Raw genomic sequence first — 27,358 nt, forward strand, 5'->3', positions numbered from 1 at the left:
GGATAATGTGCTGATTTGAATAAAATTAACTGGATTACTGAATACTGTTTAGTACTTTGAATAAAGAAAAGGTCACCTGAATTATATAAGAATAATGTAAAAAGAATAATGTAAGAATGTTTAGAAAAAGGTTTATTTTTAACTTTTAAATCCATCATCTAAAATATACATAATATTCTGCCAAAATGGGCATGTATATCTATCAATATATAAAATTATTTTAATATAAAGTGATTTATTTAATGCTTTGAACTGTCAGAAAAAATACAACTATAATTCAAATTTTAGTAGGTGCTTAAGAGTCTTAAATTCACATTAACAAAATGTTCAAAAGTGACCAAAAACTATCAAAAGTATACTGCATGTTTCCATGTTTTTTTAAGATTATAAGTATCTGTTTGATGAAATTTTAAAGTGGAATAAAATAAAACACATTTTATGTTGCCTTTGATCTTTAACTTGTAGCCTTATCTCCCAGGTCAGAGGGTACATTATTCAATTTCACTATATTTTGTGTAAAACCACTGTAGCGTTGAAGATGACTTTCAGTACAAATGTCATGGTACTTAAAGCTAAACCAGAATCTAGTTTTTCAGCTCCTTAATTAAAATCATAGTTTAAAATAGTCTGACAATATTATCTGTAGTCTTTCCAGTTGAACAGTGACAGAATTTTCACATCTTTTATTCAATCAAGCTTAGCAATCTTTCTATGGCTCTTTTATTTTCTAACACACCAAAACATTTCAAGAAGCAAAATACTTACTTTATATTTTTGTATTTAACGTCATAAGGAATGATCTCTCATTTCTTACTTCTCATAGATATAATACATAAACCTTACTCAAAAATTATTTTTACTTGCCTTACAGTCTGCTCCAAAGAAGGAAGAACGAAATAGCATAAACCCACCCAAGAAGCCCTCTGAAGATATAAGTGGATATGGGAGAATTTTGCTCAATCAAAAATACAGAGAAAGAAATTCTTCTGAATCCAACAGGGATAGAAAGATAGAATATCAAAGTAAATATTTCATAAAATGTTATGCTGTAAAAATGTAAATATTAATTTTAATATACTGCAGAAGAGGAATGCACAACAAATTAACACTTGTTGAATGATAAGGGATGAGTACCATATCCCAAGTGTAGTATTCAAATGCTACTTCATATTATTTCAAATTTTCAGGCTAAAAGTAATAACTATGTGTTTACACAAATACCTAGAAAAGATATCATTAAAGTAAGGGGTTTCAGAATTCTGTTGTTTTCACTTCTTTGTTGTTCAATTTTCATATAAGACCTCTACCAATAATTTGGGAACTGTGTTAAATTTATTTTATAACATGTAAACACTATCTGGAAATAAATTTGTGAAATAAATTCATTTAAGCTATATCTGAAATTGTAATTCAGTCCTTTAAAGGGGATATTAATATCCAGTTTCAACATTTTTTTAACAATAAATGTCACATTAATATTGACAAAAATACTGTGCACATTATGCACTAATCTGGGGTGGGTGTATATTTTGAAATTTCCTTACCATTTCACTCACTTTCTTCTGTAAAGAATATTTAGAAACCTTGAAAACAATAAGGGGAAAAAAAATCTCATGAAAACTTTTTAGTTATTTGTTATAAATTCCTTCTGATATTAAAATTGTATGTTATATAATGTGACGTGTATCTTATATGCAATTTTTTCCAGTGACACATTTTCAAAATGTTACTTACCATAACTTTATTCTCTATAACAAAAACAATACATTTATTTATTTATTCAACACATATTTATGGAGCACCTACTATATGCCAGCCATTTTCCTAGGATCCTGGGATACAACAATGAACAAAGTCCCTGCCCATAACAAGCTTTCTGTCTAGTGGGGGTGGTGGTAGACAGACAATTAAATATAAGTAAAAAGTACAGAAGTTACAGAGTGACAACTACTATGAAGAAAAATAAAGCAAGAAGGACAGCAAGAAAACTCTAGGAGAGTCTGCTACTTAATATTAGCTCTTCGTTGAAAAACTTTTGATAAAATAGATAAGCATAGGGGAAAAACATTGTCTTAAACCATCTCACAAGCCAGAAATAACAATCATTAATACCGTGGTACTTCCAGATATTTTTCTATGTATTTATACTTTAAAAGAGAGTCAGTAGGGGGTAGAATAATAATATATGTACTATTTTGTAACCTATTTTTACTTAATATATAGCAAACACTTTTATATTACAAATTAATCTACAACACAAGTTTTTAATGGCTACACAGTATTCCACTGTTTAACTTTATACCATAGTTTATCAAATCACTCTCATTTCTGTAGATTTACCGAGTTTTCAGTTCTATGAAAGAATTCTGAAATAAACATGCTGTTACCAAGAAAACTCTGCAGTTATTCATTTTAGCAGAATAAATTCCAAGAAGCAGGACTCCTAAGATTTGTTCATTTTTATAGACTTAACAATTGTTATTACACACATAGTCCTCCAGAATGGTGGACCAAGTTAAACTCCAACTAGCCATGTATGAGTGCTTATTTACTTAAACTCACCTAATATTTGCTAAAATTGAAGCAAAAGTTCTTAAAATTACTTCACGGTTCCTGTGAAATAAATTTTTAGCATACTGCCTTGAACTAATAATTTTATTTCATTTTGGTGGAATGAGTTATATGTGATTCATTTCTTCAACAAATATTGAATGCTACTATAAGTAAAGCACTAATGTAGACATTGGGGGTATAGTATTGGACCAAAAAATCCTGTCCAGCTTAAATTCTGGGGAATGTAGATAATTAGCAATATAAATAAGTTAAAATATATAGTTCTATTAGATATTGATAAGTGCTAATGAAAAATAATAAATCAGGGAAGGGGATTACACAGGATGGCCAGGAAAGTCCTTTCTGAGAGGGCAACTTTTGAGTAAAGACTCAACAGAAAGTAAGGAAGAGTATTCCAGCAAGTGCAAAGCCCCTAAGGTGGGCAAATGTCTTGTGTGTTCAAAGAACAGCAAAGAAGCCAATGTGGCTGGAAGATTTAGTAAGCAAGGGGAAGAACAGCAAAAGATGAGTTCACAGAAGAGTAGGAGAGGAGGTAGGGCCAAATCACTGTAGGTCTGTGGTGCATAATAATGGTTTACTCTGAATGAGACAGGAAGCCACTGAAGAGACCCAAGCACAAATGTGACAGAGCCTGACTTACTCCTTGAAAGGATCACTCTGACTGTTATATTAAAACTGAAGGAGAACAGAAGTGGAAGCAGGAAGAACATTTCATATAACTACTGCAATTGAGATGAAAGAGGATGATGAAAGAGGACTAGGGTGTTAGTAGGAGATGTAGTGAGAAGTGGTCAGATTCTGTATATACTCTGAGGGAAAAGCTGAAAAAAATCTGCAACAGGAAGAAGGGAGTTGTAATTAACAAAAACAGAAAAGACAAATAAGTTAGTTAGCTTTCAGGGCAAGATTTTAGGAACTAAGTTTTGGACATGTCAAGTTTGAGATGTCTTTTAGACATCCAATAGTCAATCCAGGCTGGAGTTGGGGCTGGAGATATACATTTGGAAGCCCTCTGCATGTAGACCCCATTTTAAAGAAATGAGACTAGATGAGATCAGAGTATTTTTAAGGCATACAGACAAAAGCAAAGTAAAAAGGTAGAGGTCATCTAAAAAAATAAGAGGAAAAAAAAAAAAGACTGGCCTTGGGACTCAGATTGGAATCATACCTCCAGCTTTCCAGAATCTCCAGCTTGCAGACAACAGATCACGGCACTTCTCTGTCTCCATAATTGTGTGATCGTGTGAGCCAATTCTTCATAATCAATCAATCACCCTCTTTCTTTCTTTCTCTCTCTATATATACAGGTTCTGTTTCGCTGGTGAACCTTCACTAATACAGCTACCATTAGCCAAAGATAAAACTGATAAACATAGAGCAAATTTACCAAATTCTTTCAGGTCACTGTTCTTCAAACATCAATATCTCTGCATTTTATTCTTTCTGAACCATGATTCACAGTTCTATTTTATCAACACCTCTAGAGCACTTTCCAACTTAAAAAACTACCATGTAGCTGCATTCCTATGTCAAATAAGTCAAATTTGAAAGTAACATAACTAGATTGACATGAAATCTTTTTACAGATGTTCTATATAATGATTATTCATTCTGAAATCACATAAAACTGGTTTATAATACCAGATATAGGCAGCTTTCTAATACTGGAACAAAACTATACTAACACTAATTAGTGTATTAACAACAGAAAGCAATTTGAAAGATAAAGTACAAATGTTTTCCTAGTTATAGCTATCCTTCACTTTTTGGAAAATTTTATGAAAAGTTTACTGTAAAGTACATTTGTTTAGAGCAAATCTATTTTCCCATTAAATTAATGGGATTTATGTTACTTGGGAATAAAGTCCTTTAAGTACTGTGCTAAAAATATTTAACCCCTCACCTTCCTGAACAACTCAGTCCCAAGTTCATTAGGTGGGGAAGAGGTGAAGGGGTAGTGGTGGCAGCATTCCAGAACAGGGTATCAGGCCTGAATGGGGAGTCAAAAGCTGAGTAGGGTGCTTAGTAGGCAGTGCTGAAAAAGGGCAACCCAGGTATCAGAGTTGAAGCAGGGAGAAGAGGGCATCCACATTAGGAAGGAGTAGCAGAATGGAGGCCTGATCACGTACAGGGTAATTTATCAAATAAGTAAATATATTAAGAATAAAGAAAGTCATATTTCTTACTGTAACAGAAAAGAAATATATAAATATGGAAGGGAAATAAATTAAAATTAACCTTATGGTTTTGGATTGGAAATGGAAGTAATGTGAATTCATGGTTTTTGACATATATAGATTGATAGAGAAACAAACATAATTATAAATGTGTGTTTATATATTTGTGTGTATATAAATACATACATAGATTCCCTAGCTCTGTCTACTAAGAAGGTCTGAGACCAGTGACACCCCAATAGCAGTGAGTGTAACAATGCCCAGATCTGGGTGTCTACATTCCATTTTCCACTAAAAGGAACCAGGGCAATGTGGAGAAATGCTGTATTCCAGGGCAAGCTTACGTAAACTACAAGGTGATCCTGGAACATTTTGTTTTTACCTGAGAGCAGGAAAATGCTGAAAAAATGATAAAGTCATGTCCAAAAGACTGAAAAATCATCCTGAATGGACTCCTACTGGCCAAACTAATGATCATGTGAGGATCAAAATAAATAATGATAGTCACATATTTTTATCCATTGAATAAAATAAGAAACTACGATTCTAAACTGATATAAATAAATGAATATATTAAATGTTTGGAGAGAAACAGAACATTTCTATTCAAAGTACCTGCCTATAAAATACTCTGATTAGAAAGGGGAAAAGAATAACTTTCCAGTGGAGAAACTTGTCAGATACCACCTAAATCAAATGTTCAAAGTGAACATCACCAATAATAAGACAAACTGAAATCATCAGCTATCTGATAGAATTCAATTATAGGAATAAGGCCTTATTTCTGTAATATTCTTGCCAAAAATGCATAAACTATCTCTATTCATGAGGAAATATCCAAACAGAAACTGAGGGAGATTGGCACAACACTGTAAATCAACTATTTTTCAATTAAAAAAAAAAAACAAAACAGAAATTGAGGGACATTCTACAAAATAACTAGACCGTGATCTTCAAGAGTTTCAAAGGCATTAAAATCATACAAAGACTGGGGAACTGTTCCAGACTGAAAGAGATCAAAGAGACATGACAACTAAATGCAACATAAGATTCTAAACTGGATCCTTTTGCTAGGACAACTGGTGAAACCTGAATGGGGCATGAGAATTAATTTACAATTATATATCAGTGTTAACTTCCTGATTTTATGGTTGTGTTATGGTTTTCTAGGACAATGTCCTTGATCATAGGAGAGATATTACAGTATTTGGGGTGACAGGGCATCAGATTGGCATATTACTTTTACTTTATTTTTTTTAAAATATTTATTTATTTATTTGTTTATTTGGCTGTGTTGGGTCTTAGTTGTGGCATGTGGGATATTCACCGCAACATGTGGGATCTTTTAGTTGCAGCATGTGCAGTCTTAGTTGCTGCATGTGGGATCTAGTTCCCTGACGAGGGATCAAACACGGGCCTCCTACGTTGGGAGCACAGAGTCTTAGCCACTGGACCACCAGGGAAGTACCTGGCGTATTACTTTTAAATCATCCAGGAAAATAGTTCTCTGTAATGTATTTCTAACATCTCTGTAAGTTTATGATTCTCCAAACTACAAAATTTCCAAATATCTAAGAATTCCTTGTGGATAAATGCGCACAGTCAAAGCTCTAGGAATTTAGTTCCCTTTTATCACTGTGGTTAGGTAAGGCCTAATAAGATAAAGATTCAATAGTAGAAATAACACATTATGTATTAAATATGCCTTCAGTTCTGTGAGAGGAATTAATGTCTTAATTTATAAATTCAGTAAGCTTAAAATGAAGTGAAGTAGGGGCTTCCCTGGTGGCGCAGCGGTTGAGAGTCCGCCTGCCGATGCAGGGGACACGGCTTCGTGCCCGGTCCGGGAAGATCCCACATGCCCGTGGGCCACGGTCGCTGAGCTTGCGCGTCTGGAGCCTGTGCTCCGCAACGGGAGAGGCCGCAACAGTGAGAGGCCCACGTACCGCAAAAAAAAAATTAAGTGAAGCAGAGAATATAATACGTTATTGCTTCACAAAATGGTCTTGTTTGGGAAATGCTGATGTATTTCAATTTCCTCATTTTACCTAAAGGAAAATTGAGGTTCAAGAAGACAAAGAGTTACCACAGGATCATGTATAATAGTAAGCCTTTAATAGGCAGAAATAATTTATTTAAAATCTACAGGACACTCAGCAAAATTTAACCCTTAGGCATACTGTTTACATAAACAAAGTTTAATTTGTCAGGTAACTAAGATATAAGCAGGTTGCCCTGCTCTAACTAATTCCCTTTATTATTAGTTTTTAATATATATATACTTTTTAAATTTTATTTATTTATTATTTTTGGCTGCGTTGGGTCTTTGCTGCTGCACGCGGGCTTTCTCTAGTTGTGGTGAGAGGGGGCTACTCTTCCTTGTGGTGTGCGGGCTTCTCATTGTGGTGGCTTCTCTTGTTGCAGAGCACGGGCTCTAGGCGTGCGAGCTTCAGTAGCTGTGGCTTGCAGGCTCTACAGCGCAAGCTCAGTAGTTGTGACGCACGGGCTTAGTTGCTCCACGGCATGTGGGATCTTCCCGGACCAGGGCACAAACCCGTGTCCCCTGCACTGGCAGGCAGATTCTTAACCACTGTACCACCAGGGAAGCCCTAACTAATCCTTTAAAATCAAGTAACAAGGTACCATTTTAAATAGAAGTTAAACACATTCAAAGAATCCATTAAAGGAAAAATAATTCAGCTTTTGGTGTGTTGTGGTTTTGTGTCTGTTTGTTTCATTTTAGAATTCAGTAGGTAGAGTGGCTTGGCTATGAGCTTTTCAAGAAAAGGCATTATCTGATTTCTTATTCCTGCACATGGTAGGCACAACCTCATGAAAGGAAAAAAGTAGCAACCTAAGTAAAGGAGGGAGGGAGGTTGCTACATGATGGTTAAGAGGCTGTGAACTTTCTTTGCCTAATGGATTTATATCAGATCCATAATTAAAGAGGAAGTTTTTTTTCTTTAACTTGGAGGGGAAACACCAGAAGTATCTTCATTGTTCTACACTGTTCATATATCATGTTCATCCAGCCATAAAGTAACATATACATCACCTGTACTATGTCACGGGCTGAACAAGGCAAAACAAATCCTTACAGCTCTTGCACAGAAGGTCAGCCATATGAAGAAATTTCTTTTGATTTGAAAATACTCATTACATTATCCAGATAATTAAACATGCATGAGTGGTATCAAATGAAATAATTTAAGAAAAAGTGCTAAAATAACAAAGCACTTATAACAAAATTGGCATATTTCTTTATTGACATTTTAGTAGAAAAAAAAGTAACACTTTTTCAAGATTTATTCAGAACTAAGAGGTAAGTTATGCCTAGTTCAAGATACTGTAAGAAAACACATTAGAGTCTTCTATAATAGCTATAATGGTAATTTCGGTATACTCAATTATAAGAACAACTTTTTAATTTAAATAATAAAAAAAACGTTTACCTACTGGGGTCATTTTAAACTGGATATCTGAGGTATGATAAGAATCACTGAACTGTATAACTACATAAACTTTAAATAGTAGCCTTAAACCCCTATTTCTTTTCCATCAACTTTAAAGAATATTTCTGGATATCACCATGAACTTCATCTCACTGCACCTTTACTTTTTCATCAACAAGGTTAGTAACATTTAAGTTTTGTTCTGTAACCATAATTAAGTCTCCCATGCTTTGCTTATAGGTTAATTCTAAAAACTGGAAGTCAACAGTGTTTATGTTATTACAGTCAATATAGATATTGTTTAATGCAAAGCCTAACAGGGTGTTAATACCACATTTCCGTCGTATAGGTCCAATGTGCTACATGAAGGATGATTTTACTAGGGTCAGGACCTAAATATCTTCTCTTGTTTTAACCCATCAATTGCTCAAAACCATCCCAAATTTTAATTTACTTTATGCCTTAGTTATACGGTAATCTGTTTTCTCTGGAGTTTCTAATCACTTACTGCTTTGTTGCTGCTGTTGTTGAAGAAACAAGATATAAGGATTCTTTACTATATCACTAATATCTTCCAGCCTCTAATTCATCCAAATTGAGGCATGGAATCCATGCCCTTCTTTTTATTAAAAACATTCTTCTTGGAACTCATTGACATTTTGCTGTACTTAATTTTTATTCACTTTGTTACATCAAAGTAACAAATGAAATCCAAAATAAAAATTGCTTAATATCTCAAATGAGGAGAATCTAAATAGTGTTAAGACAACTGAATAACAACCTGAAAAAATATAGACTTAGATCCATATCTCATACTGTTACAAAGATAAACTTCAAATGATCAAAGATCTAATGTAAAATTTGAGTACTTAGATGTAATAAAAGAAAACATTGGCAAATCCTTTTTATAACTTTGTAGTTGTGAATGCCTTTCTAACCATGACAAACTCCAAAAGCCGTAAAAGAAAAATAAATAATTTATAGCAAATGTTAAACAAAAAGCCAAACAAACAAAATCAAAATACAAATGACAAACTGAAGAAACAATCTGAAGCCCAGAACACAAACAAAAAGGGCTTATTTCAGAGAAATATAAAGAATTCATGGGAGTGACATCAGAAAGATGGTAGACCAGGAGGTCCCAGCCTTCCCACACCCCCACATGATTTAACAAGTACCTAAAAATGAAAATAGTTCTGGAAGAGCTCTGGAGTACTATTAAGAAGCTGCAGCAACCCAGTAGAGCACGAAAAAACAAGGATGTCTGAATAGAAAAGTATAGGAAGCATTTCACCTGTGTCATTCAATCATCTAGGTTCATATAGCTTGGCACCAAAAGAAATGCCCTCAGCAACAACTCCCCCCAAATAGGAGAAAAGGAGAGCAGGAAGACACCAGCAGCCTTCACCACCAAAGACCTCAACACCCCTCATCACTACCATGGACACCAGCAGCTTTCACCTCCAAGGACACTGACAGTCTTTGCTAATGTCTACACCTACCTGAGCTGATGGAGCTGCCTGATGGAGCCCAGGCCACTGTGCCCTTTCTTGGAACCAGAAGCATCATTGCTCCCCAACCAAGCCAGAGCTGCTAGACCCAGCACTACACCTGGCACCACCACATATGCCACCCAGCCAGCATCCTCACATCCACCAGTAGGTCAAGGTTTATACCCACCAGAGCTAGTCCAAAAACTCTGAAAGAGGTCACTGCTCCTTCAATGCACAAACACCAACAAACGGCTACAAGGAACACAAAAAAATCAAGGAAACATGACACCATCAAAGGAATACTACAAATTTCCAGTAACTGTCCCCAAAGAACTGGAGATCTATGAACTACCTGACAAAGAATTCAAAATAACTGTTTTAAAGAAGCTAAGCAAACTACAAGACAACACAGATAGATAACTCAAAAAAATCAGGAAAATACTACATGAATAAAATGAGAAGTTCAATAAAGAGATAGAAGTCATAAGGAAAGAACCAAAAAAATTCTAGAGCTGAAGAACACAATGAATGAAATGAAAAATGTAATAGCTTCAACAGCACACTCAGTGGAACAAAAGAAATAAACCAGTGAACTCAAAGACAGATCATTTTAAATTATCCAGTGAAAAGAAAAAAGAATGAAAGAGGGTGAAGAAAGGCCATATGATTTATGGAACAACATCAAAAGATAAAGGGAGAAGAATTTTAAAAATCACTATAAAAAACATCAAATAACAAAAGAAGACAAGAGAGGAAGAGATGTACAACACAACTAAAACAGAAAACAATCAACAGAATGACAACAGTGATTCCACACCTATCAATAATTACTTAAATGTAAATGGATTAAACTCTCCAATAAAAAGGCACAGAGTGGCTAAACAAATTTTTTTTAAATCCAGTGATACATCTGTAAGAGACTCACTGTAGATTTAAGGACACATGTAGACTGAAAGTAAAAGGATGAAACAGATATACCAAAGAGTAACCAAAAGAAAGCAGGGGTGGCTAAACTTATATCAGATAAAATAGACTTTAAGTCAAAACTGTCTTTAGAGACAAAGAAGGTCATTCTATAATGCCAAAGAGTCAATTCAACAGGAAGATATAATAAGTATATATGTACCCAACATCAGAGCACTTAAATATACAAAGCAAACATCAACAGATCTGAAGAGAGAAACTGACAAAACTACAATGATAGTAGGAGACTCCAGTACCTCACTTTCCATAATGGATAGAATATCCAGACAGAAAATCAATAAAGAAACAGTTGATGTGAACATCATTATAGGTTAAATGGACCTAACAGACATATACAGAACTTTTCACTCAATAGAAGGAGAATACACATTCTTCTCAGGCACACATGGAACATTCTCCAGGATAGATCATATGTCTACCATATGGTGTATCACAGAAAAGTCACCTTCTATGTGATAGGTCGTCAAAAAAGTCTTAAATTTGAGAAGATCAAAATCATTCCAAGTATCTTTTCTGATCACAGTGGAATAAAATTAGAAATCATTAACAGTAAGAAAACAGGAAAATTCACAAATACATGGAAACTAAACAACATACTCTTGAACATTTGTTATGTTAAAAAAAAGGAGAATTTTAAAAGTATCTCAAGACAAAACAAAAACAATAACACAACATATCAATACTTATGGGATGCACCAAAAGCAATACTAACAGGAGATTTCATAATGATAAACGCCTACATTAAAAAAAAAAACCTTGAATAAACAACTTAACTTTACATCACAAACAACTAGAAAAAGAAGAACTAGGCCAAAATCAGCAGAAGGAAGAAAATAATAGAGATTGGAACAGAAATAAATCAAATAGCAAATACAAAAACAAATGAAAAAAAACAACGAAATTAAGAGTTGGTTTTTTGGAAGAATAAGCAAAATTGACAAACTGTTACCTAGACTAAGAAAATGACAGAAGAATCAAATAAACAAAATTAGAAATGAAAAGGAGACATTACAATGGATGCCTCAGAAATAAAAAGGATCATAAGAGACTATTATGAACAATTACATGCCAACAAATTCTCCCGTTAAAAGAAATAGAGGGCTTCCCTGGTGGTGTAGTGGTTGAGAGTCCGTCTGCCGATGCAGGGGACATGGGTTCATGCCCCAGTCCGGGAAGATCCCACATGCCCGTGGGCCATGGTCACTGAGCCTGCACGTCCGGAGCCTGTGCTCCACAAGGGGAGAGGCCACAACAAGTGAGAGGCCCGCGTACCGCAAAAAAAAAAAAAAAAAAAAAAGAAATGGATAAATTCCTAGAAACATACAACCTACCAAAACTGAAGATTGATGAACTAGAAAAACTGAACATACCAATAGCAAATGAGGATACTGAATCAGTAATTTAAAACCTCCCAACAAAGAAAAGCCCAGGACTAGATGGCTTCATGGAAGAACTCTACCAAACATTTGAAGAAGATTTCATACAAATCCTTCTTAAATTCTCCCAAAACACGGAACAGGGAACATTTCCAAACTCATTTTATGAGACCATCATCATTCTGTCGACAAACCCAGACAAAGACACTACAAGAAAAAAAACTACAGGCCAGTATCTATGATGAACATAGATGCAAAAATCTTCAATAAAATTCTAGCAAACAAAATTCGAAAGCATATTGAAAGGATCATACACCATTACCAAGTGAGATTTAATCCCTGGGTTAAAAGGATGGTCCAACATATGCAAATAAATCAATGTGATACACCACACTAATAGAATGAAAGAAAAAAAAACACATGTTCGTCTCAATAGATGTAGAAAAAGTATTTGACAAAATTCAACATCCATTCATGATAAAAACTCTCAACAAAATAGGTATATAAGAAATTTACCTCAGCACAATAAAGGCCATTTATAAAAAACCCACAGTGATCATCATAATCAAACCAGTATAAGGCAAGAGTGCCTATTCTCACTTCTATTCAACAGAATACTGGAAGTCCTAGCCAGAGCAATGAGAAAAGAAAAAGAAATAAAAGGCATCCAAATCACAAAGGAATAAGTAAGATTATCTCTATTTGAAGGAAACATAATCATACATATAGAAAACCTTAAAGACAACAAAAAAACTGTTAGAACTAATAAATGAATTCAGTAAAATTGAGGATACAAAATCAGCATACAAAAATCAGCCACATTTCTATACACAAACAACAAACTATTTGAAAAGAAAATTAAGAAAATAATCACAATAGCAACAAAATGAATAAAATATTTAGGAACAAATTTAAGCAGAGTGGTTAAGGTCTGTACACTGAATATTATAAAACATTGATAAAAGAAATTTAAAAGGCACAGATAAATGTAAAGGCATACTGTGTTCATGGATGGAAAATTAAATATTGTTTAAATGTCTGTATTACCCAAAGTGATCTCCAGATTCAGTGCAATCCCTATCAAAATCACAATGCCAGTCTCTACAGAAATAGAAGAAACAATCCTAAAATTTATATAGAATCATGAAAGACCCTGAATGGCCAAAGCAATCTGAGCAAGATGAACAAAACTGAAGACATTATACTTCCTGATTCCAAAATATATTTCAAAGCTACAGCAATCAAAGCAGCATGGTACTGACAAGAAACAAAACGAAAGCAAAACCAAAACCAACATGAGACATATCGACCAATGGAACAGAATAGAGAGCCCAGAAATAAATCCACATATCTGTAGCCAACTGATCTTCGACAAGGACACCAAGAACACATAATGGAGAAAGGATAGTGTTCAATAAATGGTGTTGGAAAAACTGGATATCCACATGCAGAACAATGAAACTGGACCCTTACCTCATGCAATATACAAAATTTCATACCATAAACAAAAATCAACTCAAAGTGGATTAAAGACTTAAGCATAAGGCTTCCCTGGTGGCGCAGTGGTTGAGAGTCCGCCTGCTGATGCAGGGGACACGGGTTCGTGCCCCAGTCCGGGAAGATCCCACATGCTGTGGAGCGGCTGGGCCCGTGAGCCATGGCTGCTGAGCCTGTGCGTCCGGAGCCTGTGCTCTGCAACGGGAGAGGCTACAACAGTGAGAGGCCCGCGTACCACAAAAAAAAAAAATGACTTAAACATAACTCCTGAAACCATAAAACTACTAGAAGGAAATTTAGGAAAAGAGCTTCTCAACATTAGGCAATGATTTTTTAGACATGACACCAAAAGCACAGGAAACAAAACCAAAAATAGACAAGTGGGACTGCATGAAACTAAAAAGCTTCTACACAGCAAAGGAAATAAGCAACTGAGTGAAAAGGCAACCTATGTAATGGGAGAAACATTTGCAAACCATGTATCTGAGTAGGAGTTAATACCCAAAATGTAGCAGGAAGTCATATACACACTCAATAGCAGAAAACCCCAAATAACCCAATTAAAAAATGAGCTGAAGACCTAAACAGACATTTCTCAAAGAAAGACATACAAATGACGAACAGGTATATGAAAACATGCTCAACATCACTGATAATCAGGGAAATGCAAATCAACCTCACAATGAGATTACCTCACACCTATCAGAATGGCTGTGATCAAAAAAGACAAGAGATAAGAAATGCTAGTAAAGATGTGGAGAAAAGGAATCCTTGTACTACTGTAATCAGACTAAAGGAAGAAAGCTTTTCAACTGCTTAAATAAATCCACACTACAGTGTGAATTACCTGATTCAGGTAGTAACCATCAAGATCCTTCCACTGTAAAAAAATTACTTTGCTCTTTGTAATTAATATTATCTATAGGGTGATACTCTGAAATCACGTGAATATCTTTTCCCCCAACAATCTCTATTTTACTTTTTATCTCTTTTTATTGTCTTCCCCATTAGAATGTAAACTCCACAAGGGCAGAGGTTTTTGACCCTTTTACTCGCAGCTGTATTCCCAGTGCTTAGAGCAGGGTTTGGCACATAGTAGACCTTCATAAATATGTATTGAATGATTCATCATCTGTTGTATACCTCTGTATTCTGTTGTATACCTCATACCTCTGTATGAGACTGAATGATTTAAAGGCAAAGTGATGTTTCCTTCATCTTTGTATTTGTAGAAAATAAGCATAGTACTTAGCAAATAATAATAACAATAAATGCTATTTTATGTTAATTTTTAAGGACCATAGATAAATCAGTTATAATATATAGGCCTAACTTGCTTTTGTCATCTATAAAGTGCTAAAAATAACATATATCTGATTATATTACTGTGAGAAATAATGAAAGTTATGTTAATATTTCCTTTTAAAATAAAAGATAAAGCAAAAATCCTACTAATTTGAAATCCAAGGCTCTCAGGAAAAAGTACTAAATTATATATATGAATTTTTTTCAGCTTCACTTTGCTACACTAGATGTTTACAGCATTTTACTGATACAATGCTAAAATACCAAATTACTTTTCAAGCAATACTAAGTTACTTTACCTGTAATGCCTTTAATGTTTCCTTCAATCCTTCTATTTCTTTTTCTTTTATTTCTGTAGCAAGTTGATATTTTCCCTTCAAGTAAAAAACTATATTTCAGTGCTTTCCAATGTAAGTGACATTATTAACAGGGAGAACAAGAGTTCAAGAACCAAAATCTCTACTTGCAACCTAATACTTCACAGAATTTAAACATGTATCTGTACTACAACTTGTATTTCTAATGACTTCAAGATATCATAAAATTACAATAAGGTCTATACAAGGTTACAAATATCATGAAATGGAAAATCTCATTACAACAATAAATCATTTTATCAGTAGAGCAGTCCTGAGAACTTATGGATACTATATAATTAAGTATTTAATTCATATGGCTAGAATAAATATATTCTAATCAATAAGACACAAGTACATTTGTCTTATAAATATAAGGATATGAGAAAAATTTTTAAAGAAAGTCTTTTGCTAAAAATAACTCTAAGTTTTAATATTATAAATGACATGTCCTTTGATATAATAAAAACATGTATGAACTATTGAATAGCTAGAGAAAACATTTAATGCCACATGAATTTCTAGCATTGCTCAGAGTTGTATACTCTTTTCCTGTTGGTCTGCATGCAGATGCAAATCATCTTACTGTTTTTTAAAGAAGGTAATTTCATTGAAAAGGCACTAAAAATATACTTAATAGAAACACTGCAGTATAGTGGAAAGAGCATTAATTTAGGGGCTGAAGAAATCTAGGTTCTAGTCCCAGCTTTGCCACTTCAAAATGGGAGCTTCAGCAAGTCATTCATATCTTACTAGGCCTCAGTACTCTCAACTGTAAAATGATAAGAGCTCAAGTAACATGATTCCCTTAGGTCCTTTCTGTTTCTAAAATTTTAAGAAATTAACAGTATCCATTTGTTCATTACCAATGCTCCTTTCCATTATGGTGAACAACTGATAATTAAATGCATTTAAGCTATGTTTCAAATTATTAAAAAATTAATATATACCTTTTCTTCTTCCAAGGCACACATCTTCATTTGCAACTGATAAAGAATTTTAAAAATTAAAATACAGGTAAGTGAAATGTTACCAGGGATTTACACTGGTCAGTGAGACTACAGAAATGTTTTACATGTCTATATTGTTTGAACTTAGTACAATGTGATTATGCTACTTTTACACTGAGAAAATAAATAATAAAAGGTATAAAAGGGGGAAAAAAGATAGTCACCAAAGAAAATGAACAATTTAATCTCATGATCAGAGCACCAATCATCCTTGAAAGTTTAGTTTTTCCCTCCAGTTTTTTTTAAATGTTTCAATATTTTGCCATCTACTCATAAACAATTAACATATAACATTTTCTGAAGGCATACTTTTATAAAATTGGTATCATTTGTATTTGCACTGACAGTATTTTCTGAAATTTTTTTTAAATGCATGTGTTAGTCTAATAAATAAATAATGACATTTTAAAACAGAAAAACTAGGGTGAACTTGCCAAAGGAAACTAAATATTCCAAGCAACACAAGGATACTAGCCAAAGTTGTCAAGAAATAAAATTTTTCTTTGGAATTTCTCCATCTCATTTTCCATATTCCTCACTTACCTTCAAGAATCCTTTTTTTTAAGAGAAAGAAAAGAAGAAAAGAAATTTTTAAAAAAAGAACCCAATAGCACTTTCTCCTTTACCCTTCAATTACCTGGATATTTCTTCTTGCCCAGAGTCCCTTGTGGTAACAGAGACATAGAACTGCTCTCTCCTAAAGAATACTATGCTGTACATTTGGTTTCTGCTTCCTCACCCTTCAATTAAAACTCTTATAACTTAGGTAAAGCCAATTTCAGACTATAAGGAAGTTTATCATCTGCTTAAACAAATCCACACTACAGTGTAAATTACCAATAACCTTAACCCACTAGTGATTAGGTTATATAGGTTTATTTCTTTTTATGCATTTCTCTCTGAACACACACACTTGTATGGAGATAAAAACAAAAAAGGGGGAAGGAAAAAGGAAAAAAAAAATGGTGATGTTGGCATGGCTATAAGGAAAAGCACTTCCAGAGTACATTTTCCATAGGCACATTTCTTACACTTCTATTTTATAATTAGGAACTGAAGAGAAATGTGAGGTAGTAAAGAAGAGCTATAGAATTCAAAATAACAGAAGGAGTTGTTCTTCATTTCTTTAAAATATATTTTTTTCAATTCTTCTACTGATCTTTCTTAGTTGTTAGTAGTTGATATTTATGGAGGTGCATGATAATCACATCTCTTCATCCTTTACATCTCCCTACTTGCATTTCAGCTTTTCACCAGTGTTATAATGTTAGCTTGCGTAAAGAAGTAATGTGGAAAAGGTAAGCTCCTAAGATATGCTAATTAAAGACAGAAAAGGGAGAAGGGAGAGAAAGAGCAAGAACACACTAACATATTTTATTTAGGACCAATGAAAACACATCTCCAAGAAAATAGTATTCCTAATTTCTTTCCTTAACTAAATCATTCTACTACATTATTATCAGTTGTGATTCAGAATAATCTTATTTCCTGCTTCCAATAATAACCTTTTTGTCCTCAGTGAGTATGGAGAACAACCTGTCATAATATTCATGAGAAGTGGGAAAAGTGCAATATTTAAAACTGTAATGTTTGTCTATCCTTATGAAATTACCTGCTTTTTAAAAACTGCCATTGCTTCTTTGTGTTGCTTTGTTAATGTTTCCTTTTGATTCTGAAGAGTTTCCTATTTTAAAATCATGAAAAGTTAAAACAGATTCTAGCCACTTTCAGTTTTAAATTTTAATTGGGTTCACAAATTAAAGTTAAACATATTCATTGCACATATTATTTTATGCTCTTAAAATGTAACTTATGAAAATTTTATTTTTTTTTAACTGTCATGGACTCAGCATACAATAATTTTGCTTCCAGTTGCTTCTTCATGATAAAACATATTGCTCTCTAAAATTTTAAACTCTGAATATAGCTTACTTTAAAGTTTCCTTCAAGAAAATATCTTTCACCAAAAGTTATTAAAATTAAGTCTAATATACAAGCAGACTATAGTCTTATTACAGTTTCCAAAAAAACCAATTTTATTATCTAAGCACAAATGTTTACATGGTAACATATGATTTTTTAAATTCACTGAAATAATTTTTTACAAAACCAAAACTACCACAGGGCATTTTTGAAAAAAAATCCATGTATACAATTCCATTTCTTTCCCCTCCACCTTTTTTTGGTACAAGTTGTGTGTCCTGTCCTTTAGATTCAAGATGAATTTTTTCTTCTATCTTTATCAAATAATTCTCATAATTTAAAAACTTAGAGCTAAAACTGGCAACCACTTTCAAATGCTTCTGTTATTTTACTCCATGATTCTACAATTTAAAAAATTTATCTACTGACCTCCTATATGATAGCTTTCTTATATAACCATAATCCTACATGTCCTCCGTCTATTCTTCCAACAGAATTATAAAAATTGTGGCTTAAATCAACAGTCAGTATTTATACTCTTATAATTGCAATTTTTATTCAATGCTAAGCCATATGGTATATCATGATTACATTTCTTTTCTTTTAATTAATTAATTTATTTATTTTTGGCTGCATTGGGTCTTCGTTGCTGCGTGTGGGCTTTCTCTAGTTGCAGTGAGCGGGGGATACTCTTCCTGGACCCAGGTTTGAACCTGTGTCCCCTGCATTAGCAGGCAGATTCTTAACCACTGCACCACCAGTGAAGTCCCATGATTACATTTCTATATATACAAGTTTTATTTTTCCTGAAGTTAGCAATTACTTTAAAATATTTTAATTCCCATAACTAATTTTGAAAAATAATACTGCCAGTTCCAAGGTCTGTATCAATTGGTTCATATGCTCAGAAGCAAAAAATAAAGAATAGAAAAGGCAAAGTGAGAAGATCCCAAGAATGACTTAGGAAATCCCAAACTGCATAGGAAAACAGACATTTTTTTTTTTAATTTTTAAATTTTTGGCCATGCCACGCAGCTTGCAGGATCTTAGTTCCCTGACCAGGGAATGAACCCGGGCCCTGGCAGTGAAAGCACCGAGTCCTAACCACTGGACTGTCAGGGAATTCTCCGGAAACCAGACCTTTAGAAAAGCTGTAGATATTGGACGAAATTTTTCAGAGGATATTGCCCAGTTTTCTTATAAAAATATATTAGACTCTACTCCTGCAAACAAGGAAAGAATGAATTTATAGGACACTTCAGGGATAAATCCTTTGAGGAGCAGATTCTGAAGTAAATATGAACTCCAGCTCTCTCCCCGTCTTTTGTGAACAGCTGTAAATCTAGAAATAGATTTAATATGCAACAAAAACTGGAATGGGAAATAGCCCCATTACTAGATCTCCAAATTCAGATCTTCAAAAAGCCTTAGAACAAAAGAAGAATAAACTGGTACCCTTACAGATAAAACAATTTAATACTCCTACTCCTGTCATCAAGCATGAGAGGAGTGAGTCTCATGGTAAAGACACCTGTAGATACTTATTATAAGCAGAAAAGACACTGGGGAAAAAAAACATCCTGAACTAGCTAAGAAAATGAAGGGAAAAAATATCAGGTGGGCAAATCAATGTCACTGCTCTGACACACACCCAACTTCCCATTTATTCCTCAAACTTGCAAAGAGCAATTTCTCTAAATATTAAAAGAAACATGGACATTTTATTCATACCATAAACTCTGGCAACATCACATAACCTTTCCCTCAGGGTCAATGAGCTACTCAAATAGGGTGTATCTCTAATAATCCAAAGATACTCGTCCCGTTTTAGCCCATAACCGTTATCCTTGGATTCTCAAGTGAGGAATATTATTTTCTCCTTTATGACACCACACCCATTAACTTAAGAGATAGGAATCTACTATGCAAATAGAATTGAAAAATTAAACTCCTGTTTTTTTGGAGGAGGAGTTGTTTTTTTTGTTTGTTTGTTTGTTTGAAGATTCCTCGGGATTCTATTCACAATCAGATCATAGCTTACTTGGATATTGACTTAGGTACCTGTGTGTACCATGGAACCAAATTAAAGATCTCCATGAAGTGGACTCTTTGTGGGCAAAATGTCTTAACTGATATTGGCAGCAGGGTTCAGACTGACCCATCTAAACCTCTACTTAACTTTATATAATACTTCTAAAACCAGAAACGAAGAAGAACTAAAGTCAATTGTCCTAAAGCCTAATAAAGAAAGGATGAATCAATCATACCTATACCAGTTTTAAAATTTTGACTTGTTCCCCAGTCAAAAACCCAATGGGTGAAGATTTAAGACCTTAAGGCCATAAATAAAATATCAATTTCCCCAATTCATTGAGCCCAGATACTATTTTATCTTTAGTGCCACCTGACTCTACATACTTGACTACTATATATTTATCTGTGTTCTGCTTTCTATGGCGCCCCTTTAGATCAAAATAGTTTTACCTGTTTGTTCTGTCCTGGGAGAGTCAACAATTTACCTGGACAGTTATGCCTCAGTGGTTTACTGAGGAACTTAGGGACCTTAAACCTCCCTGTAAACTCTACACTTACACAATATGCGGGCAAGCTTTCGTTATGTTCTAAAGATGAAGAGAGCTCTAAGACTGACTCCATTTATCTATGTACTGTTTTAGCTCAGAAAGGACATGAGAATTCCAAAAAAAAGTTTAGTATTTTGTAAGAATGAAGTGCATTATTTAGGGTATAATTAATCCCAAGGGGGTAAATCTATTATTCCTGATAAATTATGAGCCCTTCAATACTTTCCAAGGCTGGTTACTAAGAGAAAATTAAGAAGTTGTCCAGATTACACTGGCTACTGTAGACACTGGGTTCCAAACATCTCTGAAATTGACACATTTCTATATAATTTAAGTCCTCAATAATGGAACCTTTCCCTTAGGAACTTAAACACGGACAAGAATTTTGTGATTTAAAAATAACTCTCAACAGCCCCCCTTGCACCCCCGCAATTGGGGCCCTCCAAATTGTCATAAAGCTTTCTATCTATTTGTATCTGAGCAATGTAGACAAGTCCTTAATACTCTAACAGAACACCACAGGTATCATCAGGGCCCAACTGCTTACTACAATCTTCCCCTCAACCCAGTGAGGGGAAAATCCTACTCTTTATCTAAGGATAGTAATAAGCAGCAGCCAAACGAGTAGAGGCCTCTACTGACTTGGTTTAAGGATCTTGTTTAAATTTGATGGTTCTGTATGCTGTACAATCCTGGATGCTACTGAAAACACACTTCTTGGCAAGCAGGCTTACATCCTATGAACTTTTTATTATTTTCTCCCTCACAAATTTCAACTCAGTGCTATACTTTAAAGATTGCTACTCTTTTCCCATTACCCAAAGAAGGGGAATTCCATGAGATCTAACCTCTGTCCAAACAATGACTATGCCTCAAATGGATTTATTAGAAACTCCTCCTAGAAAATCTAGGTTTAATATTATTTGTTGATATATCATTTTTTATAACTGAAATGGGAACTAAGGCAAGATATACTGGAACAGTCTCAACTGACCCCTAAAACATGACTCCTTACCAGAAGTAAAACCAGTCCTGATGACAGTACTTACCCTCTCAGCAGAGCTTGCCAATTGTCAAGAGATAAGACAGTTAACAAAAAACTAATATTAGGTATACCTTTCGGAGTAGTCCATGATTTTGTAATACTGTAGAAACAATGAGAGTTTCCAACCTTAATAGGAATCCCAATGTAAAATGAACAACAGTTTTAAGTACTTTTAAGTACTCTAATGCTTCCTAAGGAGGTGGCTATCATGAAGCCACACTATTAAGGGATAACAAAGGCTAAAAGAAATATCCTAGGTTTATCTTTATGACACACAGGCAGCCCTCAATCAGGTCCTGGCCCCATTATACTCTAAAAAGCTAAATCTTTCTGGAGATTAAAAAATCCTATTTTGGAATGCCCACAACTGGCTCCAAAATCTGAAAAGAATACATGGTTGTAAAGTACAAGAGAATCCCTGGCACTTTCAGGACAGACACTTGGTGGCACCAGAGAACCTTGACGAAACTCTGCAAACATATTTTACAAGGAAATACCCATCAGAGCAAGGACATATTGAAAACAATATTCAATTAGCATTGGTGGGGAAATTTTACTAAGATTTTTGAGGATGTCTCTGGTGCAAATCTCATCTGTCTCCCTCACAATCCTAGTAAAACTGTTATCCTTGTAAATCCAAGCTTCAGGACCCCACTGAACATGTCCAAATGGACTTCCTAAAATAAACCCCTACACTGGGTTCTGAATATGTTCTGATCATTGCTTGCTACTTCTCTGGATGGATTAAAACTTTTTCTTGAGAGAGAGCTATAATTATGAGAGTAGGAAAAAAATTACTTGATTTTGTGTTCCCAACATGAGGATCTCCAGTAACAGAGGCACTCATTTTACTGGACCTGTTTTTAGAGAACTCTGCAAAGCCTTGTCATTTATTTAGAAATTTCATTGCCCCAATCATCCCCAATCTTGAGGAAAAGTAGAGAGAATTAATGGCACCTTAAATCTGACATTCTTGAACTTCCATGACCAAGAAGGTTATGTCTGACTCTCAAGACTATTAAGTCCACAGTCTCTTATACTTCACTGGCTTCTACCATACACACCTATTAGAGGTTACCACATGAAACTGGCTACTTGTGCCCCAATCTTGGACATTTTCTTACTTCAGACAAACCTGGCAAAGTACTCCAAGGACTCAGGAAATATACTTCATAGTCTTATCACCATCTCACATAAGTTGCCTTTCCTCTACATGATCTAAAATGCAGATAAACATAAGTTGAGAGAGTTCATTACCATTAGACCTGCCCTGCAAGAAATAATATGATTCCTACAGGTTGAATTGAAAGGACAAGAGAGAGCAACTCAAAGCCGTATGAAGAAATAAAAATCTCAGTAAAGGTAAATACATGAGCAATTTATAAAAGCTAGTATTACTCTAACAGCAGTTTTTATTTCTTTTTAAAGAAACTAATACTTTTTTTAAAAAGACAATTATTAGGCTAAAAGCTAGTATTACTGTACCTTTGGTTTGTAACTCCATATTTGCTTTCTACATAATTCAGAGACTAATGTATTTTTAAAACTACTAGTTTACGGGCTTCCCTGGTGGCACAGTGGTTGAGAGTCCGCCTGCCGATGCAGGGGACACAGGTTCGTGCCCCAGTTCGGAAAGATCCCACGTGCCGTGAAGCAGCTGGGCCCGTGAGCCATGGCTGCTGGGCCTGTGCGTCCGGAGCCTGTGCGTCCAGAGCCTGTGCTCCGCAACGGGAGAGGCCACAGCAGTGAGAGGCCCGCGTACCGCAAAAAAAAAAAAAAAAAAAAACCCTACTAGTTTATTCTCTTGAGCACACAATATATAAAGATGTAATTTTATAATATCAACAACTGAAAGGGGTGTAGCTGGAGTTATAAAGGAATAGAGTTCTTGTATGTTATTGACATTAAGCTGATACAAATTCAAATTAGAGTGCTATAATGATAGATGCTAACTGTAATCCTCACGGTAACCATTAAGGAAATAGCTAGAGAATATACACAAAAGGAAATGAGAAAGGAATTTAAACATCTCACTACAAAAACATCAACTAAACACAAAAGATGATGGTAATGCAGGAAATGAGGGACAAAAACTATCAGACACATCGAAAACAAATAGCAAAATGACACAAGTTAGTTGCTCCTTATCAGTAATTACTTTAAATGTATATTTTAACTCTCTCACCTAAAGACAAAAATTGGAAGAATGGATAAAAAGCATGATCCAATTTTATGCTGTCTACAAGAGACTCACTTTAGATCTAAAGACACAAACAGGTTGAAAGTAGAAAAATGGAAAAAGATATTCCAATAAAATAATAACCAAAAGAACAAAAAAAAAAACAAAATTAAAAATGGCCTTTAAATTTTAAGAAGTTACATTAGATAAAGAAAGATATTATATATCCATAAAACGTTCAGTAAGGAAGAAGATATAACAATTATAAGCATTTATGAACCAAATGACAGACCATCAGAATATATGAAGCAGGGCTTCCCTGGTGGCACAGTGGTTAAGAATCCGCCTGCCAACACAGGTTTGACCCCTGGTCTGGGAAGATCCCACATGTAATGGAGCAACTAGGCCTGTGTGCCACAACTACTGAGCCTGTGCTCTAGAGCCTGTGAGCCACAACTACTGAGCCCACATGCCACAACTATTGAAGGCCACATGCCTAGAGCCCGTGCTCCACAACAAGAGAAGACACCACAATGAGAAGCCCTCACACTGCAAGAAAGAGTAGCCCCCGCTTGCTGCAACTACAGAAAGCCCACTCACAGCAACGAAGACCCAATGCAGCCAAAAATAAATAAATTTTTAAAAAAGAAAAGAATGGGAGAGATCCCCCCTCCCTTTAACAGAACAGAAAAACAATAGAGAAAATAAGTGAAATTAAAAATTGGTTCTTTGAAAAGATAACAAAATTGATAAACCTTTACCCAGATGGACTAAGAAAAACAGAGAAGACTCAAATTACTAAAATCAGAAATGAAAGTGGGGACATTACTACTGATTCTGCAGAAATAATAAGTATGATGAGAGTACTATGAACAATTGCATGCTAACAAATTGGGTAACCTAGATGAAATGGAGAATTCCTAGAAATGCAAAACCTACGAAGACCAAATTATGAAGAAATAGAAAATTTTAAGAGACTATAGGAGACTGAATCCATAATCAAAATCTCCCAATACAGAAAAGCCCTGAACCTGATGGCTTCACTGGTGAATTCTACCAAACATTTAAAGAACTAACAGCAATCCTCCTCAAACTTTTCCAAAGAGTTGAATAGGAAGGAACACTTCCTAACTCATGCTTGATGCCAGTATTACCTTGATACCAAAGCCAGATGAAGACACATCAAGAATACTACAGACCAGTACCCCTGATGAACACTGATGCAAAAATTCTTAAAAAAATACTATCAAACTGAATTCAGAAGCATATTAAAAGGATCATACACCATGACCAAGTAAGATTTATCCCTGGGATAAGAGAGTTCAACATACAAAAAAATCAGTCAATGTAATACACCACATTAACAGAATGAAGGCAAAAAAGCACATAATCATCTCAACTTATGCAACAAAAAGAATCTGACAAAATTCAGTACCCTTTCATGGTAAAAAAAAAATCAACAAACTAGGAATAGAAGGAAACTACCTCAGCATAATAAAAGCCATATTTGAAAACCCCACAGTGAACATAATATTCAATGGTAAAAAACTGAAAGCTTTTCCTCTAAGATCAGGAACAAGGCAAGGATGCCTACTTTCACAACTTGTATTCAACATAGTACTGGAAGCACTGGTTAAAGCAATGAGGCAAGAAAAAGAAATCCAATTTGGAAAGGAAAAAAAATTATCTGTTTGCATATGATATGATCTTATATGTAGAAAACCCTAAATATTCCACAAAAAACCTGAATAAATGAATTCAGCAAAGTAGTACGATACAAAGTCACACAAAAATCAATTGCATTTCTATATGCTAACAATGAACTACCCAAAAATGAAATTAAGAAAAAAATTAGATTTACAATAGCACTAAAAAGAATAAAATACATAGAAATTAACTTAACCAAGGAGATGAAAGACTTGTACAATGAAAACTACAAAACACTGCCCAAAGAAATTAAATTAAAAATAAAAAATACACACACATCTTTTGCTCTGGGATTAGAAAACTTCATATTTGTAAGATAATACTATCCAAAGTTATCTACAGATTCAAGGTAATCTCTATCAAAATCCCAATAATATTTTTTGCAGAAATAGAAAAACCCATCCTAAAATTCATATGGAATCTCAAGGAACCCAAAATAGCCAAATAATCTTGAAAAAGAAGATCAAAGCTGGGGGACTCACATTTCCTAATTTCAAAACTTACTGTAAAGCTCCAGGAATCAAAACAGTGCTGTACTGGCATAAAGAAAGACACATGGACCAATGGAATAAAGAGCTCAGAAATAAACCCTCACACACACGGTCAAGGGTGTCAAGATCATTCAATGGGGAAAGAACAGTCTTTTCAACCACAGGTTCTGGGAAAACTGGATATACACAAGCAAAAGAATGAAGCTGGGATTCCCTGGTGGCACAGTGGTTGAGAGTCCACCTGCCAATGCAGGGGACGTGGGTTCGTGCCCCGGTCCGGGAGGATCCCACATGCTGTGGAGTGGCTGGGCCTGTGAGTCATGGCCGCTGAGCCTGCGCGTCTGGAGCCTGTGCTCCATGGCGGGAGAGGCCACAGCAGTGAGAGGCCCGTGTACCGCAAAAAAAAAAAAAAAAAAAAGGAGAAAAAGAATGAAGTTGAACCCTTACCTAACACCATATACAAAAATGAACTCCATCAAAACACCACCAAACAACCTGTTAATAAAGCAAAACCATGTTTATTGGAATTCACTGCAGTAAGTGAGGACACTACCTTGACAGAGTCTTAGTAGTATCTCAAAAGGAACAAATTTGAACTGGGTTATATAGAAGGTTATGGGATTTAGGTGTTTGGGGGAACTTAAGATACTTTTAATTTACATTGCCAATAAGAAATATATGAAAGTTCTATTTTTCTACAACTTTGTAAAGTAAGGTAGGAATCTGGTTTTATTTTTCTTCAGATGGTATACCCAGTTCTAATATCATTTCTTGAATAATCTACTTTTCCCCACTGATCAGAAATGTCACCTTTATCATTCACTAAATTATCTTATGTATTTGGATCTATTTCTGGACTCCATTATAGTCTATCTGTTCATGTATACTACCAAGCTATTTTAACTATTATAGCTTTATAATATATTTAAGAATCTACTGTGACTAGATTCCTTTTCAAAACTTTCCCAGCCACTATTGTAAGTTTATTTCCATATAAACCTTAGAATCAGCTTAAGTACACCAAACACATGCTTGGTATTTTAAATTGGATTGTATTAAACTTACTGATTAACTTAAGGATTCTGATAATTTTCTACTATTGACTCTATTCAAAACAAGATATGACTTTACATTCTGACTTTACATTCTGACTTTATGTCTGCTTGGAGCTTTAGATTGTATTTGGTGTTTACCTGTTTTTTCTCTC

The 27,358-nt window shown here is 34.5% G+C and overlaps 1 protein-coding gene across 1 annotated transcript in view; it reads right to left on the reverse strand.

Moving 5' to 3' along the window:
* CCDC73 (coiled-coil domain containing 73) overlaps positions 1 to 27,358 on the reverse strand; it is a 105,907-nt gene that overhangs the window by 60,009 nt on the left and 18,540 nt on the right. The window contains exons 4-7 of the mRNA XM_082660580.1: positions 17,837 to 17,908; positions 16,165 to 16,200; positions 15,158 to 15,232; positions 1,545 to 1,583 (exon numbers count right to left, since the gene is read on the reverse strand). Coding sequence (XP_082516706.1) covers positions 1,545 to 1,583; positions 15,158 to 15,232; positions 16,165 to 16,200; positions 17,837 to 17,908 — 222 coding nt within the window. The remainder of the gene's footprint in view (positions 1 to 1,544; positions 1,584 to 15,157; positions 15,233 to 16,164; positions 16,201 to 17,836; positions 17,909 to 27,358) is intronic.

This window comes from Grampus griseus, assembly GCF_964374135.1.
Source record: "Grampus griseus genome assembly, chromosome: 8".
Taxonomy (NCBI): domain Eukaryota; kingdom Metazoa; phylum Chordata; class Mammalia; order Artiodactyla; family Delphinidae; genus Grampus; species Grampus griseus.